This window comes from Palaemon carinicauda, chromosome 30 (genome assembly GCF_036898095.1).
Source record: "Palaemon carinicauda isolate YSFRI2023 chromosome 30, ASM3689809v2, whole genome shotgun sequence".
NCBI lineage: Eukaryota > Metazoa > Arthropoda > Malacostraca > Decapoda > Palaemonidae > Palaemon > Palaemon carinicauda.
The window spans coordinates 70,428,011-70,446,773 of NC_090754.1; the positions used below are offsets into that span (position 1 = coordinate 70,428,011).

At 42.9% G+C, this 18,763-nt stretch overlaps 2 protein-coding genes across 4 annotated transcripts in view; both read left to right on the forward strand.

Annotated features, from left to right (window-relative positions):
• Window positions 1-18,393, forward strand: part of LOC137623261 (uncharacterized) — a 20,203-nt gene extending 1,810 nt beyond the window's left edge. Inside the window, exon 2 of the mRNA XM_068354020.1 lies at window positions 14,375-18,393. Coding sequence (XP_068210121.1) covers window positions 14,417-16,168 — 1,752 coding nt within the window. The 5' untranslated portion in view covers window positions 14,375-14,416 and the 3' untranslated portion in view covers window positions 16,169-18,393. The remainder of the gene's footprint in view (window positions 1-14,374) is intronic.
• Window positions 1-18,763, forward strand: part of Exd2 (Exonuclease 3'-5' domain-containing 2) — a 134,004-nt gene that overhangs the window by 1,779 nt on the left and 113,462 nt on the right. The window lies entirely within an intron of this gene.

The following is an 18,763-nucleotide window of genomic DNA, read 5'->3' on the forward strand; positions in this document are numbered from 1 at the left end:
TTATTCATAGCTCATCATACAACAATGTTACAAGTTATTCAAATGAAAAATCAAATATTACAAAACTGAAAGAAAATAATCTATGAAAAATATTCAATCAAAAATTTATTCTACTACTGCTTGTAAACATATCTTACATCATTCAAGAAAGCAGGAAATGCATCTTCGCCTTTTCTCAGAACTTTCCAATTGAAACCACCACACTACACACTTCCAGACATATTAAACCAATCAGTGACATTATTAGGTGATTTTCCAGTTAATTGTAAAGTAGTGTTAATTGGGGTCTCATAAACAAAATAATGACCAATTCCAAAATTTCAGAAAGGGGTGGTAAATAGCAAAATCGGCGGTAGATAGCATACTATAATAGCACCTACCTAACTATAGGCTAGCCGAAATCTAGTTTAGGTTGCAGCCTACCTGGTAGGTGGAAGGCATGTGAATGACTGAGTGTCATTATTGCTATTGTTCCTGTGTGATGTTAATGTTTGAACATAAGGTTTTTCACAGTTAGGCTAAGGATGGGGTACTTTATGGTAGGTGGTATGCATTCGGAAAAGAAACGGACAGAAGCAATGACTTGGGTAACTTTAAGTTTTTCACAATGAGGTTAGGCAAGGGGAGTCGTAGGGGAAAGTGCCCCCACATCCCCTGTAAGTTAAGTAAGGTCACAGGGTTGTAAGTTAAGTTAGATGGGGGATATCTTATTTTAGGATGCACAGTTATTGTCATTCTGAAAGGAAACAGATTAAGCACCTTAGAACCTGCAGAATGATGGGCATCCATTGCTTGGTTTTAGATTGTATTGGAAAAGATAGTTTTGCAATATTGTACCATGTCTTTAAGAATTTTTTTTTTTCTTTTTATTGTCAGTCGTTGAATACTAACTGGTAAAACTTGGTGGAAGTTGTCAAAGATATGAATATATAATTATCAAACAATCACCCAAGGAAAAATACTAATAATTAGTGATTACCTTTTTTTGTGAGGTTACCTAATAAAGCTAATAAATATTCAGTGATTTCAAAGAGTTTTTATCTAGATATTACTGATTAATATTTATTGTTTTCAATATGGGTTTTGTTGAACAATGGAGGAAATAAGCTGACGTAAGATAATAATGTTCTGCTTGCTTAGCTTAGTGCAGTTAAGTCTAATCTGGAGAAACTGTAACTCACTGTATACAGTATTGTTTAACCTTAAACAGTATTGGGAAAAAAAAAAATTTGAAGGATTGTGTGATGTATGAATTTTTTAGTTGTTCTGTCTGTAAATACAAACCTTTTCGCTCTAGGAAATATTCTTTCGGCAAAGCGGGAAGACTAGCCATAAGACTTTTAGCGAGGTATAACCACTCACCGCTAGTTAGTGGGGGGGATGGGGTAGGGGTTAGTACCAGCTACCCCACTCTATCTTCACTTTTGCTTTTGGCTCGGTTGAGGTTGGGCATTGTCTCTCTCTACCTTTAAAACCTTTGACTGGCTATTTGACTAATCTATTTTGCTTTTTCTCTGCAGGTGTAACTGTTGCTGTTAAGGGTCGGCATACAGACTTGTCCAGGACCTGGACGGTGCCAGTGCGGCCCCTTCATGTACGCAATCAAGACTGACCCTCACTCCTTGTGCCCTTCCTGCAGAGGACACTCTTGTAGGCAGGACTCTAGTTGTGCAGTGTCACGAGGGGCCATTCTCCCAGTAGGGGAGATTTGGCAGATGGCGCAAGAAGTTTTAAGAGGGATTCTTCACCTTCAGAGTCATCCCCGAAGGTGAAGAAACCTCTACTTCCTTATTCATCGTCTCAATCTCTTCATGCGACTTCTGCTCTCTTGTTCTCTCATAGGGAACGTTTGGGTAGAAGCGGTGACCGTTTGACCCCTGGACAACTCTTAAGCTTAGAGAACGCGGCAGCTCCGCCCTCTGCCAAAGGAGAGTTTCTCTGTTGACGAGGTCTTTCATCTTAGGCCTTCCTTAGGGATTGCAAGTCCCCTGTTGAAGGAAGTTCTTGTGTTAATACAGTCAGGGGCACAGAGGAGGTGCGCACCTGCTTCCTCAGAGTTTGACCTCTGAAGGTAATGCACTGGCAGTCTCTAGTGTCCCGACCTGGTTTTGTCTCTTTGCCCGCTCTCTCACCGCTTGCAGGGGCACCCTCGGCACTTGTACGAGAGCAAATTTGGACCAGCACTCCTTGGAGTTCTGTCACCAGTCAATAATGCTAAATACAGCCTACTCAACTTCAGTCTTGCTCGTCAGTGCGCTGACGACAGTGCACTCCCTCAACCTGAGTATGCTCAGCCCACAAATAGTTTGCTAAGTCAGAAGCATCATCCTGCCCTTCTCAAGGGGGAGCACATTTCTCATTTGCAAATTAGGCCTCCCCTTGAGTGGTATCCTCCACGCTGCTCGTCGAAAAGGCTTGTTGATTCCTCCATACCTTTTTCTAAACTGTCGGAGCGAGAATCTTCAGAACGAGACAACGAGGTAGTGCGTAGGCTAGGCGCAGCCGCAGTCCTTCACCGTTGGGTTTGCCGGAATCTACTCTCATCATCTAGCGTTCTTCGTCCTGTCCCTGTAGTGAATGCTCGCCAGACTACCGCTGGAGTATCGACAAGTGATCCTCACTTGGCCCTGGTGTGTGAACAGGTAAACGCGAACTAAGTGAGTGATCATGCTGACGAGGGCTTATGCGAACCAGGGTGTTCCAACTCCAGCATGTGATCAAGTTGACTCTCATAGTAGAGTAGACTGTAGTTTGGCGAGAAAGCCATATGTGTTGCCGTGTACCCATCCACCTGCTAAGTGCAAGGGCGAGCTTCTCTCTCCAACGGTGATCTATGCGAACCCAACTTCAAGCCTTTCTTCAACAATACTTTTAACACGATATTTGATCACGCGATCGTGAGGGAGAGAATGCCACGTCATGGCCACATGTTTGCCAGGAAAGGAGAGTGCGCTCACAAAGAGAACACCTATCAGCAGTAGCTTGTCCACAAACCCCAGTTCGATCGTCCAGAACAGAGCGCTAGAGTCTATCTGTGCTCAATCACTCAGCAAAGCGTAAGTGTACACCTCCCACGAGAGATGAGGACGACAGGTCACAATGGCTTCCATAGCAAAGCTCAGGGAAACGAACTTGAGAGTGCGAGTTCTCTCAAGGTTCCCCAACGGGTGTTCCTCCCTTTAGCAAGGACACACCATGGTTCCACAAGCTGGTCAGAGCAGTCCAGCAAGTTGTAGCCGCTGCCACTTGGGTTCCTCCAGGGAACGATCCAACTACGACTACTAGCAATGACGATCGTTCGGCAGATTCTGCTGTAGGCATGGAGCTCTTCGATGTACGTCTCCTCCATCTGACCCAAGATGAAGGAGCACCGTGCCAGTGCAACCTCAGGAACAGTGGTCACCTCCAGGCATTTCCCTCATACTACCAGTCAAGGGGTGCAAGCTTCTAGATCTGGAACCTAGGAAGCTAGACCTGGACCTCTCTAGGTTAGAGCTGACTCCAATACAGAATACCTCGATAGAAGAGGAGGGGGTAAAGACGAGCAACACCTCTCCATGGCGACACGTTTCACCCTCGATCACCAGGGGCTCGAGATCATTGAGGGAAATCTTCCTGACTGATAACTGTCATTTGTCTCTTATTGAGGTAGTCCGACCTATCCAGCCCTGCTGCAGTTCTCCACCCATGTGCGTTTAGAGTCCATCCAAATCTAAGGATGGCATGAAGAGGACCTCTTTACCCTCAGGATTCGTACCATGTCCTAGGGAGAGTAAGGATACAAAAACAGTTTCTAACGACTGGGCATCGAGGGCTGTGGCACCAATCTGAGGGCAGTGTGCCTAATTCGGTACGAACCTCAGAGATGACGCTGTTTTACCTCAAACGACCTTCTGGAGCTCGTTTCTGAGTGAACAGAATGTTTGTCAGCATGGGGAATGTTAAGAGGAGAGTCATAAAGAATACAATCTGCGTGGATTTAAGAGGTCATAAGTTGAGCCTTGAATCCTAACTTTCCTCCCTAAGCACAGAAACCAAGAGCTTGCAATGTTAGGGGCTTAAGTATGTCCCTAGCATTTAATAAAACTACTCGTGTGGTGCAGGTTTTACAAGCGGGTGTGCGTAGGCGTCAGATGACCTTCACTGCCCATCACATGCAAGACGTAACCCACAGGAACATGGAAACATTCTCCATTGGTCCTGTGGTGGTTACATGATAAATAGTTTTCACTTCAAGTTGCCTGATTGGACAAGTAGCATGAGTTATTACCCTGGATTAAGTCTAGGGTGAATAAGAGTGACTGGCATCTTTCTTTCATTTTCCCCTCCCTTGGGGCCCAGTGCCTACGGTATGCAGCAAGCTGGCCTTCGCTGTCTGCAGGTAATAACCATTTTCCTTGTGTAACCTGATATGTTCATATACAGTGGAACCTCTACATACGATCTTAATTCGTTCCGGAAACTGCTTCGTATGTAAAAACGATCGTATGTTGGAGCAAATATTCCCATAAGAATGCACTGTAATTTAATTCGTTCCTCAGCCCAAAAACCCATGATAACTCCTTATTAAATTGCTGCACACAATTACACATTACATTAATATAATTGAATGATACAGAAATATCTTGAAAAGAATAATAATAAAGAAATAATAAATAGAAAAGGGGTTTTTATTGACACTTTACCTTAAAGACAGGCCAGCACAGGTGTAGGAATTGCTAAGCAGGAGGAGATGTTAGATCAGCGAGGAGGTAGATACGGTGACTGTGATAATGTTTCGTAACTTACTCTAACTTACACTTCGTGAACTATAACCTAACTTTTACACTTCGTGAACTATAACCTAACTTAACTTTTTTTTTTCCGCATCACATTCACTCGATTCTGTCTTACTTTTCTTTCTCTTCATCATCATCGCTAGACCGCTTTGTAGATTTTTTAAAGAAATTATCGAGAGAAAGTTGCTTGGTACGGCTTTTGAGAATTTTTCTAAAATGAGTTAAACAAACATCATCGAACTGCGCAACTACACGGCAAACCTGAAGTTTCTGTGGGTGATGCTTATCGATGAAATCAACCACGTGTTGATATGTCAACATCTGTTTTATTTCAGTCGAACGTAAGATGTGACCTACCTCCTCGATCTCCTCCGACTCGCTTAACTGCGCTTGGAACTCATCATGCTGCATGGCTTGCAACTTCTTGAGTTCCTCGGTGGTGAGCTCTTCATGATGCTCATCGATGAGTTCGCTGATGTCATCTTCATCGACCTCCTGGCCCATAGACTTGCCAAGGAATACAATATCTTCTACGTCTTCCTCAACGGCAAGCACAGGTTCAGGCTCGGGGCCAAAACCTTCGAAATCTCTGGGAACAACAGCATCAGGCCAAAGCTTCTTCCAAGGTGAATTCAGTGTCCGGCGAGTTACTCCCTCCCAAGCCTGATCTATGATCTTCAAGCAGTGCACGATATTAAAATGGTTCCTCCAATATTCACGAAAAGTTAAGTTGGTGCTTTGCGTGACCTTAAAGCACTGCTTAAATAAGTGCTTGATGTAGAGGAGCTTAAAATTAGAGATGACTTGCTGGTCCATGGGCTGGAGGATAGGATTGGTGTTCGGTGGAAGATACAACACTGATGAATTTGTACCGGTCGATGATATCATCTTCGAGTCCTAGGGGGTGAGCGTGTGCATTATCCAAACAAAGCAAGCACTTCAATGGCAAATTCTTCTCATGAAGGTACTTCTTGACAGCAGGGCCGAAAACTAGGTTTACCCATTCAACAAAGATATGCCTAGTGACCCAAGCCTTAGAATTAGAACGCCACAAAACATGCAGCAAGTCTTTGTTAATTCTATGTGCTTTAAATGCCCTAGGGTTTTCGGAATGGTAAGCCAATAACGGCTTTATTTTGCAGTCCCCGCTGGCGTTGGCACAAAGGGCAAGAGTCGACCGATCCTTCATAGGCTTATGTCCAGGCATTTTCTTCTCTTCGCTGGTAATGTACAGTATGTTCAACTAGGCATCTTTTTCCAAAACAGACCGGTTTCATCACAGTTGCAAACCTGCTGCTCTGTGTAGCGTTCCTCCTCCACGATCTTTACAAACTTTTTAACAAAATCATAGCAGCCTTGGTGTCCGAACTTGAAGCCTCTCCGTACCGAACTGAATGAATCCCGGTCCGTTTCTTAAATTTCTCGAACCAGCCTCGAGATGCCTTGAATTCCTCCGTCATCCCCAGAGCCTGCCGCCTTCAAGTCACAGTAGATAGTGCTGGCCTTCTCGCAAATGATCGTTTCAGTGATCGTATCGTATCGCCAACAAAAGGCGTTCCATCTCTTCCATGGTAGGGCTACAACGTTTTAAAATAATGGTGATCCCCTTCGATGGTTTGACTGCTTTAATGGCTGCCTTCTGCTTGATGATCATCAAGATCGTAGACATATTGTTTAGCCAGATCGCTAACACGCACACCTCGCTCATGTTTTTCTATTTCTTGTTTTAGTTCTAATGAAAGCATTTTTTTCAATATTTAACTTAGCCGGTGATTATAATAGCTGCAACTCTGTTGCTCGACAGAAAAACTCTACGTAAAAATTCGCCAGCGATCGCTACACAGGTAGGGGGTGTACTCAACAGCGCCATCTGTCGTTCAGATACCCATTACTCATTGTAAACAAAGAACTCAATTTTCTCTCTGTCGGGCTACCGGCAAGACCTACTAATTAGCTGTTGCTAACTGGATTTGTTTTCACAACTATTTGGTGAAGTACACTATTCTAGTTTTGAGCTTTCGCTATGCAGGTGTTTTATCTTCATCTTAAAACTTGAACTCGTGTTGGATAGATTTAATTATGGTGACAAAGAGAGTATGGACTGTCTTTCACTTTTAAATGGCCGACCCTTCCCTTAGACGGAAGTGTGTTTAGGCTTTTAGTAATTATCTTATCACGTTATAGATTTTCCTATATATATTTTATATCTCTCCGCCTTTATTAGGCCTCTTCGATTAACTTTCCATTTTTTATAAACATATAAAAATAAATTTTAATGCTTTGTTTATATAGAACTTTCCTGAGAGTAGGCGGTCCTAACTTGGAAACCGAAGTTAATCAACGTTGAGCCCTTTATATCGTCTTTAGCTTTTAAAGAGCTAAGGATTTAAAACTTTTTTAAATTAATTTTTTATGAAAGAATTTCTTTGATAGTCTTCGTACTGTTTTCAAAGATGAACTAACGTTTAGTTTTTTATGCTACGCAGTTGTTGACGTTCAGGACGTTCAACATGCGCTCTATCGTTACGATAGAGAGAGAGTGTATCACGGTTTCACTTTGCAGTAAGAGTAAATCGATTCTGACGTTTTGTTCATTCTTTCTTAGCTTAAATGTTTTAAATTCTAATTTAAAGGAACTTTTTATTTGAAAAACCTTTCAGTTTTTTCCTTTAGTCAAATAACATGTTTTTTTTTTTTTTGACAATATATAATTGGGCTCTTCTCTTAGGTGCGAAATCAAGAGAGAAAGAGAGAGAGAGAGAGATAGAGACGGAGGGAGAGAGAGGAGAGAAAACGTTCCGTTCAAGCGGGTAACGTTGTTCTCGTGTTACTCACGTCCCTAGTCGCTGTACGGGGAGGAAGGATAAAACGTTTTTAGGTTTTTATTCTCGTCCCCAGGCTATGTGCGGTGAGAGATTGAAAACGTAGTTATATGAACTAGTGTTTAGTCTCTTTCCCAGCCACTGATTTTTCTTTTTATCTTAAAATATGTTTTCTGTTTTTTGCTGGTATTATGAGCTTGCATTATACGACTAATTTTGCAATTACTACCTTTTAATGAAGGGTAGAATTGCGTGTTTCAGGTAGAAATAAGTGCAAAACAGAAAATCGAAGTGGTAAAGTGATATGCGCAAAGTGTTACAGTGTTGCGTCCGAGGGTTCGTCTGTTCGTGCCTGTCGTTCACCTAGTCCGGGACCTCTTACAAGCTCCCAAGCCCAGGGGAGAAGTAATGTCAAACGACTTATGGGTTCGAGAGGCCTTGACCAACGAACAGACGTTTTCCCTCTATGGTATCGGGTGTATCTTACCAAGATCTCCCCTACCATAAGACGAGAGAGACGTTGTTTCTCCTCGCCATCCGTAGGCTTTTCGCATAAGAAACCTGTCACAAGGTTTCGGAGCCCTTAAGCGAAAGTCAGTCCTTTCAGGACAGGTCCAGCGTCCTGGTTACAGCCATTAGGACAGCTCTGACCCTATGCAGTCATCGGATAACTGCTCGCCGCCTAACAAAAGCGTAACACAGACTCCGAGAGTCTTTTTTTGTAGGCAAAGTGTTGCGGTCACAGACGTTACCCTCGTCTATTACCACAACCATTTCCGTTGATCCTTAAGGGGTTGTATGGCAAAACATGCAGTATATGCTTGCCTCCCTTATGGAAGACTATTCTGCCGATTAGTCCGTTAAGTCTAGCCGTTTATCTCATCGATATCCTGGCTTTCAGCCAACCTAACGTTCCTTTGTGCTTACTGTTGACGTTGGCGTAGCTTAGTCACGTCAGTCAGGTTGTTTAGAACCACACTCGATGCTGTCTCGTGTGGTTTTTCAGCCGCATTTGGACGTTAGGCCACTGGCTGATGCTCCTGTTTACGTTCAAGACGTTCACTAACAATCGGAGTTGACTTGTTTTGACGCTGTGCGTCAACCTCCGCATTCTAGAGTTGTTTTGACTGCTCAGTCTAGGCAGTCAAAGCAGTCTCGAGTGGACGCTGTGCGTCCTCACGCACCTGTTGTGGTTGACAGTTCAGTTGTTGACAGTTCACAGACTGTCAAGCAGTTACATGACGTTGCGTTCTGGTCCGCTACTAATGCACCAGTAAGAGACTCGGCTTTTATCGGACAAGGTTCCTGTAGATGAGGAAGTTGCTGTTCTCCCTCCTACTGATATTCCCTTGAGGACTCTGTCAGATGGAGAGGAGCCTAAAGCTGCTTAGCCTCCTATGGACTTTAATTAAATCATGATGATTTTTTAAGGATCTTCGTCCGGATCTTTTTGTAACTGCTGCTCCTCGTTCGCCTAAACGTCAGAGCTTACACTAGGCCTAGCTACTTCGAAGCCGTTGTTTTTAAGCTAGTGCTCTCTCGCTCTCCTAGAGAGCGTTACGTTGGCTAGGCGACTGGTTTTTCACCAGGAGGAGTTTGGGGGATACAGCCTTTGCTTTCCCTTCTTTTAAACTGGTTTATAGAGCGAGAGTCTGATATGACACGAGAGAAGTTCTCGGCTTGGGAGTTCATGCCTCTGCCCAGATAGACTTCTCAATTCTGGTAGACTCTCCCTGGCGCCTAGCCAGGAGACGCTCCAAGTTGTTTACAGGTCAACTTCACAGCTGTTGTCGAGCCTTTGAAGTTTTGCTGTACTATTATGTCACGCATAACAAGGCTTTCAGGGATGGTAAACGGTTCCGCCTCAGTCGCTAACCCCGTCTGTTGCCACACCTGCTCCCGTAGACCCTAAATGGGCTTTGCTGCAAGACATGCAGTCCAAGCTTGCGTCCTTGTTAGAGGACTTAAATGCGGAGAAGAACCTTCTGGCCAACAACCTTCCAACCGGTCGGTTGTGCGCCCTGTTGACGCTGAGGTAACCTACTCGCGTCTGCCAGTTGAGGTGGTTACTCCACCGATGCGACCCAGTGTGGGTTGCCAGCCGCACGTTGACATTAAGCGACGCTCGGAGGTGGTTTTTGACGTTCAGGACGTTCAACAACCAGCAGAGGTGACTTGTTTTGACGCAGTGCGTCAACCTCAGCAACCCGGTAGGGTGTTGACTGCACAACCCAGACGGTCTAGACAGTCTCGGGTTGACGCTGTGCTTCCTCGCGCACTCATGGTTGTTGACAGTTCACAGACTGTGCAGCAGTTCCATGATATTGCGTCCGGCTCCGTCACGCATCCACCAGTGCGACCGGATTCAGCGAGCCAGACGTTGCCCACTCCGTTGCCGTTTCCTCATCAGTTTCGGATGAGGAACCCTCTGATGAGGACGTTGCTGAACAACAAGACGATCAGCCCCCAGCCCTGCTATCCATCCAGAAGATGCTGAAGAAGGAACGCTGCTCAGTCAGGCTGTGGATGAGTCTGGTAGGGACACTGTCATCCGTGGATCAATTTGTGTCACTAGGAAGACTACACCTCCGTCCTCTTCAATACCATCTAGCTTTTCACTGGAAAAAGGACAAGACGCTAGAAGCGGTCTCGATCCCGGTTTCCGAAAAGATAAAGTCTTGTCTGACTTGGTGGAAGGACAATATCAACCTAAGAGAGGGTCTTCCCCTGGCTGTTCAGACTCCCAACCACGTTCTCTTCTTGGACGCATCGGACGTAGGCTGGGGTGCGACATTAGACGGTCGGGAATGCTGGGGGATATGGAACTCGAGTCAAAGGACAATGCATTTCAACTGCAAGGAGCTACTGGCAGTACGTCTGGCCTGGAAAAGCTTCAGGTCTCTCCTTCAAGGCAAAGTGGTGGAGGTGAACTCGGACAACACCACGGCTTTGGCGTACATCTCCAAGCAAGGAGGGACCTACTCTCTGACGTTGTACGAGATCGCAAGGGACCTCCTCACCTGGTCAAAAGGTCTAAACATATCACTAGTAACGAGGTTCATCCAAGGCAACTTGAATGTCATGGCAGATTGTCTCAGTCGGAAGGGACAAATAATTCCAACAGAATGGACCCTCCACAAGGATGTATGCAAGAGACTTTGGGCCACCTGGGGCCAGCCAACCATAGATCTCTTCGCAACCTCGATGACCAAGAGGCTCCCAATATTTTGCTCTCCAGTCCCGGACCCAGCAGCAGTTCATATAGATGCCTTTCTCCTAGATTGGTCACATCTAGATCTATATGCATTCCCTCCGTTCAAGATTGTCAACAAGGTACTGCAGAAGTTCGCCTCTCACGAAGGGACAAGGTTGACGCTAGTTGCTCCCCTCTGGCCCGCGAGAGAATGGTTCACCGAGGTACTTCGATGGCTAGTAGACGTTCCCAGAACACTTCCCCTAAGGGTGGACCTTCTACGTCAGCCACACGTAAAGAATGTACACCAAAGCCTCCACGCTCTTCGTCTGACTGCCTTCAGACTATCGAAAGACTCTCGAGAGCTAGAGGCTTTTCGAAGGAGGCAGCCAGAGCGATTGCTAGAGCAAGGAGAACATCCACCCTTAGAGTCTACCAATCGAAGTGGGAAATCTTCCGAAACTGGTGCAAGTCAGTATCCGTATCCTCGACCAGTACCTCTGTAACTCAAATAGCTGACTTCCTCTTATATCTGAGGAAAGAACGATCTCTTTCAGCTCCCACTATCAAGGGTTACAGAAGCATGTTGGCATCAGTCTTCCGTCACAGAGGCTTAGATCTTTCCAACAATAAAGATCTACAGGACCTCCTTAAGTCTTTTGAGACCACGAAGGAGCGTCGTTTGGTTACACCTGGTTGGAATTTAGACGTGGTACTAAGATTCCTTATGTCAGACAGGTTCGAGCCGCTACAATCAGCCTCCCTGAAAGATCTCACCTTAAAGACTTTTCCTGGTATGCTTAGCCACAGCTAAAAGAGTCAGTGAGATTCATGCCTTCAGCAAGAACATCGGATTCTCATCTGAAACGGCTACATGTTCTATACAACTTGGTTTTCTAGCCAAAAACGAGCTGCCTTCTCGACCTTGGCCAAAATCGTTCGATATTCCAAGCTTATCGTATGGTTGGAAATGAACTAGAAAGAGTCTTATGCCCTGTAAGAGCTCTTAAGTTCTATTTAAAACGAACTAAACCTTTACGAGGCCCGTCTGAAGCTTTATGGTGTTCAGTTAAGAAACCATCTTTGCCTATGTCAAAGAATGCTTTATCCTAGTTTATCAGACTGTTAATACGAGAAGCTCATTCCCATCTGAATGAGGAAGACCAAGCATTGCTGAAGGTAAGGACACACGAAGTTAGAGCTGTCGCAACTTCCGTGGCCTTTAAACAAAATAGATCTCTGCGAAGTATAATCGACGCAACCTATTGGAAAAGCAAGTCAGTGTTCGCGTCTTTTTATCTTAAGGATGTCCAGTCTCTTTACGAGAACTGCTACACTCTGGGACCATTCGTAGCAACGAGTGCAGTAGTGGGTGAGGGCTCAACCACTACAATTCCCTAATTCCATAACCTTTTTAATCTTTCTCTTGAAATGTTTTTATTGTTGTTTTTGGGTTGTCCGGAAGGCTAAGAAGCCTTTCGCATCCTAGTTGATTTGGCGGGTGGTCAAAGTCATTTCTTGAGAAGCGCCTAGATTAGAGGTTTTGATGAGGTCCTGTTGTATGGGTTGCAACCCTTGATACTTCAGCTCCTAGGGGTCGCTCAGCATCCTAAGAGGATCGCGAGGCTCCGTAAGGAAGACGTACTTAAAAAGGCAGAGTAATTGTTCAAGTCGACTTCCTTACCAGGTACCTATTTATTTTGTTTAGTTATTTTGATAACTTCTAAAATGAAATAAAAATTCTTAGCTCATATGATGTAAACATATTTTGCTGGTCTCTACCCACCCCACTGGGTGTGAATCAGCTATTATAATCACCGGCTAAGTTAAATATTGAAAAATGTTATTTTGATAATAAATTTGAATATACTTACCCGGTGATTATAAATTAAAGGACCCTCCCTTCCTCCCCAATAGAGACACAGTGGACCGAGGAGAAAATTGAGTTCTTTGTTTACAATGAGTAATGGGTATCTGAACGACAAATGGCGCTGTTGAGTACACCCCCTACCTGTGTAGCGATCGCTGTCGAATTTTTACGTAGAGTTTTTCTGTCGAGCAACAGAGTTGCAGCTATTATAATCACCGGGTAAGTATATTCAAAAATTTATTTTATTATCAAAATAACATACTTCTTGCTTTTCTCACCACTACTACTTCCAGAACCGAAACTAAGCTTTTTAGGACCCATGATTATACGAAAAACACAGAAACAAAACTTGAAAAAGGAGGATAAAAAGCACTGTTGATAACGGAGCGAATAGCAAACAACCACACAATGCGCATGAGATGAGAGGATTGATCAGGGCGACGCTCGATTGGCGCCCCTCCTCCAACGTGCTGCCGTTTACTGATGTTAACAAGAAACTACGATCGACGCTTTGAGAAAATTGTACACGTATGATCTACGTCGTATGTTGGAGCAAGACTTCGGGTGTCGAGACGAAAATTTGATCGCATTTTGCTTCGGATGTTGGAAAATTTATATGTAAAGACAATGGTATGTAGAGGTTCCACTGTATTTGCTATGGCCCCATTTCCCCTTGTAAGGTTGGGTGATGTCTATTGGTTTGTTCAAGGAAGTCCAGGACTCCAAGAATTCTTACCTGGGCAAGTCACATTGCTTGGTTATCACACCAGTTGCTGAGGCTGCTAACCGGCGCATATTAAGATGAAGGTTACCGATGGATCAGGGCGAGTTCTCTATAAGCTCGTACATAGCACGTAGGAACACCCTTCGTCAAAAATCAGCCAGTTGGTTAGGACTTCACCCACCCTTGGGTGAGTCTTCCCTATAAAGAGCGAAAGGGTTTGTATTTAGTGACAAAACAAATGACAAATTTGAAAGTACAGTAAATTGTACTTTTCCTAACGATACAAACCTTGAGCTCTTCATGCAAATTTGGCCCTCCATCACCTATCCCCGGATAAGTCCTGCCTGCAAGACAAAGTGACGATAGAACACTGGTGTATGTGTGTGAGTAGGGTAGCTGGTACTAAGCCCCCTATCCCCGCTAACTAGCAGTGGGATAGGTACACCTTGCTATGAGTCTTATGGCTAGTCTACCAGCTTTACCAAAAGCATATTTCTTAATAAAGAGCTCAAGGTTTGTATCATTAGGAAAAATACAAATTACTTTAGAATTGTCGTACTGTATTTGTTCAAAACCAATGATTTGACCCTTTATGAGGCCATGAGGGTTGTATGAAATGAGGCAAATTGTAAGTTTACCAAATCATACTGAAAGAACATCCCATTTTTCTAATTGTAAAAAACATAAGATTTTTATAATTTTAGCTAGAAAGAATTATTTATTGAGTGAAAGTACTGTATACAGAAATCTTATTCAGTAGACTAGTGTACCGGCTAGTGCAAAGCCAATGCCATCAATGAAAAGGATGATATTGTACTTGAAAATTTAACCAGTTGTTATTGATACAATAGTGAATGTACAAGAAAGCCTAAACCCCCAAATGAGTATTTTTGGTCTTTTAGGGCCACATGTATAGTTACCTGCCTTTTTTTTTCTGGCCTCAGCCTCTTAAGGTTTGCTTAACTAATGAAGTTCTACCCTCTGTAGGTGTTTTCCAATGTGCTAATCACCGAGAAGAAAATAGCACCAATGGAAGAATCTTCCATGAAGTCCAGGTCTCCACCAGCTCCTGTAGCAGAGACTTTCATAAAGTCAGAATGTTCACTAGCACCTCTAAAGAAGCCTGTCATGAAAACCGAAGATGAACTAGTACCTGTGACGGAAGTTTTCATAAAGTCAGAGTGTGTAGAGGTACCCATGGAGGAACCCTCTATGGAGACAGAATGTGAACTAGCACCTGTGGAAGAGGTTTTCCTAAAGTCCGAGAGTGTACAAGAACCTGAGGCTGAACATTCAGATGAGTCCATAAATGCCCCTGAGACAGAGCCTTTATGTAATTTAGAGTGCTTACAAGGAGAGGTCCTCCTTGAAGTCCCAACAACATATCAACTGATCGAAGGAGGTAATAAAAAAGGTGGTCACCTCTTAGTTGACTCCGTTGGTTATACCTACTCAAAGAAACGTCAAAGCAGTGTTTCAATCATGTGGTCTTGCAGGATTGGCAAGAAGTGCCAAGCCACTGTCCGACAACCTATCGGAACCCAAGATTTTATTCGTGGCCCAAAACCTCACAACCACACGGGCACTCCTGGTGCCGCTCTCAAGAGTAAGATTCGGGCACAAGTAAGGGCGGCAGCAAGGCAAGACCTGTTTTCATACAGCTCGGCAATCATCAGTAAGGTGATGGAAACTGTGGATTTTACTGGTGTCGATGCATGTACTCAACTGCCCAATAGAGGGGCCCTCCTACGCCAAGCAAATCGTGCCCGGGAAAATCTCCGCCCCAAGCATCCCAGTGATTTAAATTTCACACTTGACGTCAATGCTATCCCCTATGACTTTTTCCAGAAAGACATCAAACACAAAGGACAGCGCCACATAATCCTTGCTAGTCATATGCAGCTTGAAATCCTCTCTAAGGCAAAGGTTTGGTTCCTAGATAGTTCAATTAGAGCCACGCAGGAACCATTCAAGCAGTTATTTAGTATGCATACATTTCTAGAGAGTGAGTCTGTTATAAGTCAAGTTCCACTCTGCTTTGTATATATGTCAAGATGTAAGGCAGCCGACTATAAACTTGTGATAAAGGAAATAATTTCACTTATTCCATCAGAGCTGGTTGTCAAAGAAGTGGTTCTTAATTTTGACAAGTCCATGTGGTTGGGAGTTCAGGGTACTCTACCTGAAGTCTCTGTGCATGGCTGCTGGTTCCGCTGGGCACAAACAATCTTTCATAGAGTGAAGGAATGTGGATTGCAGACAGCTTATGTCCACAAGCCACAGGTGCGAGATTTAATCCGTCTCCTGATGGCATTACCGAACCTGCCTGCCCTACATATACCTCATGGATTCAACCAGTTGAAAAAGAAATGCCCACCAGACAACCTGGAATTAAACAGACTTTTCAGTTACATTGAGAGTACTTGGATAGGGGAAGAATCCCGGCCACCTCATTTGTGGTCAACGTTTCATAGAGCTGTCCGCACGTACAATGATGCGGATGGTTGGCACGATGGACTCTATCAGAATGTTAAATCAAATACACTCAACATGTATCGACTTTTCTCAATGCTGCATGATGAAGCAAGTAAATTGCCACAGCAAATTAGCCCTCTGGACCTGGAGGAACTGCGAAGTCATCTGTCAAAACAAGTTATGCATAAACAGTTTGCTCTAGAGCAGTTATGGACCCAGTTTGAGGATGGATGTAAAACTGTGATTATACACAAGTACTTGCGTCAATGTTCGGAGTTATGTGACCACCCTGAAGATGATACGTGAAGACCCAAAAGACATTTGCTGAGGGTTTGCTAACAAATGAAAAAAAAGCTTATGCACAAACATTACAAATGGTATGTGTTAGGATAGGTATTGTGAAGATGACAATAATATAAGATAATTTTAAATGCATTTGCTGGTGTTTTGAACTATGCTATCACTTTAAATATTGAAGAGTTTATAGAGTGATTACAGTATTATATTGTATTTACTGTGTTGAAGGTATTTAAGGAAATAAATTTAGTGTGAATTTTGAATGGAATCTTATTTTTTTTTTTTGCAATGCAATGTCGGAGTTTGTGAATACTGCATGATCTTGAAACATACCGATACTTTGTGATCATTTAAAACACAGTATAGCATTATAGAATTCACTAAAATAATTTATGCCATTAAACTGAAAATACCTCTGAACCATCAAAGGAGCCAAAGTCCTTCAAGAAATCCGTGCCCAATCTAAGAATCACACAGGGTTATAAACATTGGATTTTCATACAATTAATGCTGTGTGCTATTGTTAATGTCATCAGTGTTATTAACAGAAATGATGTATTAATTTTAGAAATATTTATTCCGACCTAAATACAAACCCTCGTTCTTTAATAGGAGTACAGTATGTTCTCAGCTTAGCTGTCAAAATTTATAAATGGGTGTCAGTAGTTACTGGCGGGTGGCGTAGAAACCCGACACCCTAGACAGAGCATTGAGGAACTACATTGTTTTCCGCTGCTAGGGAGTACAGATGTACTTCTGTAATTGCTGTTATAATTTTTTGTTTTTTCTTCTGGATAATGGTTAGCAGTTCAATGTGTACAAGAGAAATTAAGGACGAAGAAAGATTTTGTAGTTTACCTTATAACTGTAGCTGACTGACAGTTTCTCCCTAACCTGTCAATATATACTTTTTGTTCCTGTTGCTGTTTATTCCTTCGCTAGGTTGGGCCAGTGACAACAACGATAACATTGTAACTGAGGAATGGGAGATTGTTGCACACTATTAATAGAAAGAGAGCTTTAGGCATCTCCACCTCCTCCTCACCTTCGTCTCTTTGCTCATATATTTTCTAAAGTTTAACTGGGGTGTGGTAGGTAGTCTATTGGAAATACCCCTTCCTGGCATTCTGCTGGACTAGGGTTCAAGACCAGCTCAAGCTCGATGGTTTCTTATAGTGCCTACAACCTCATCATCATTGTGAGCTAAGGACTGGAGATTTGGGGAGCTTCTAAGTCTACCTGCTGAGTCATCAGCAGCCATTACCTGGTCCTAGCTTAGTGGAGAGTAGGCTGGGGCCACTGATCATATTTACAGTATTCATAGTCAGTCATTAGGTTATTTTCCTGCTAGGGCATTCTTTCTCTCCCTTGCCTATGCTGACTAGGAGCGACCTTACTTTTTGGTTGAGTAACGACATAATTACGTGGCGATCTACCTTAGTAGTTCCATGGCGAACTCTGCTGCAAGTACTCGCCTCTTTAGAATCTATTGTCCACAGATGTAGTAGGGGAGGTATGAGGTGCTCACCTGAATTTACTCCTGTCTAGAGGATGTGATCAACCTACTGTGAAGGCTTTCAGTTCTTCTGTTTTACAAATTTTCCAAATGGTCTAATAGAGGACTTGGGATACAGCTTTCATTCATGTCAATAGTTACAAACCATTCTCAAGTAGGTGCACTCTTGTGAGTAGATGTGCTGCAGCTGCACAATGTTCTTTCAGGCAAGAGCACTGTTTGAGCAAACACGCTTAATCGACATAGTCCCTGTGTAGGGGTTTTAGGTCATTTTCTCATCATCCCGTGGTCTGCTCACCATGCAGTAGAATAAGAAACTAGGGGTTCTTTATGTTGCATATTATTGACAAAGATTTAAGATGCCTTTCAGAGCTGTAAGTGCTGAATGCCCGAGTCATGAAGTGCCAGGTAACCTTTACAGCCCACTATCCATGGGTGTATACAGTGAACCCTCGTTTATCGCGGTAGATAGGTTCCAGACGCGGCCGCAATAGGTGAAAATCCGCGAAGTAGTGACACCATATTTACCTATTTATTCAACATGTATATTCAGACTTTTAAAACCTTCCCTTGTACGTAGTACTGTTAACAAACTACCCTTTAATGTACAGAACACTTAATGCATGTACTACAGTACCCTAAACTAAAACAGGCACAAATATTAAAGGCGATTTTATATCATGCGTTTCCTAAACACGCTAAAAAGCATGATAAAAAATGGCAACCAATGTTTTGTTTACGTTTATCTCTGATCATAATGAAGAAACAAACTGGAGGTAGAGCTTTGCTTATTACCCAGACATATTTCCCATACTTTTCCCTTAGAACTACATCACATCTTCCTACTTTAGATATATATATATATATATATATATATATATATATATATATATATATATATATATATATATATATATATATATATATATATATATATATGTATGTATACACATATACATACCTACATATATACATACATACATATATACATAAATACATGCATATATATATATATATATATATATATATATATATATATATATATATATATATATATATATATATATATATATATATATATATATTAC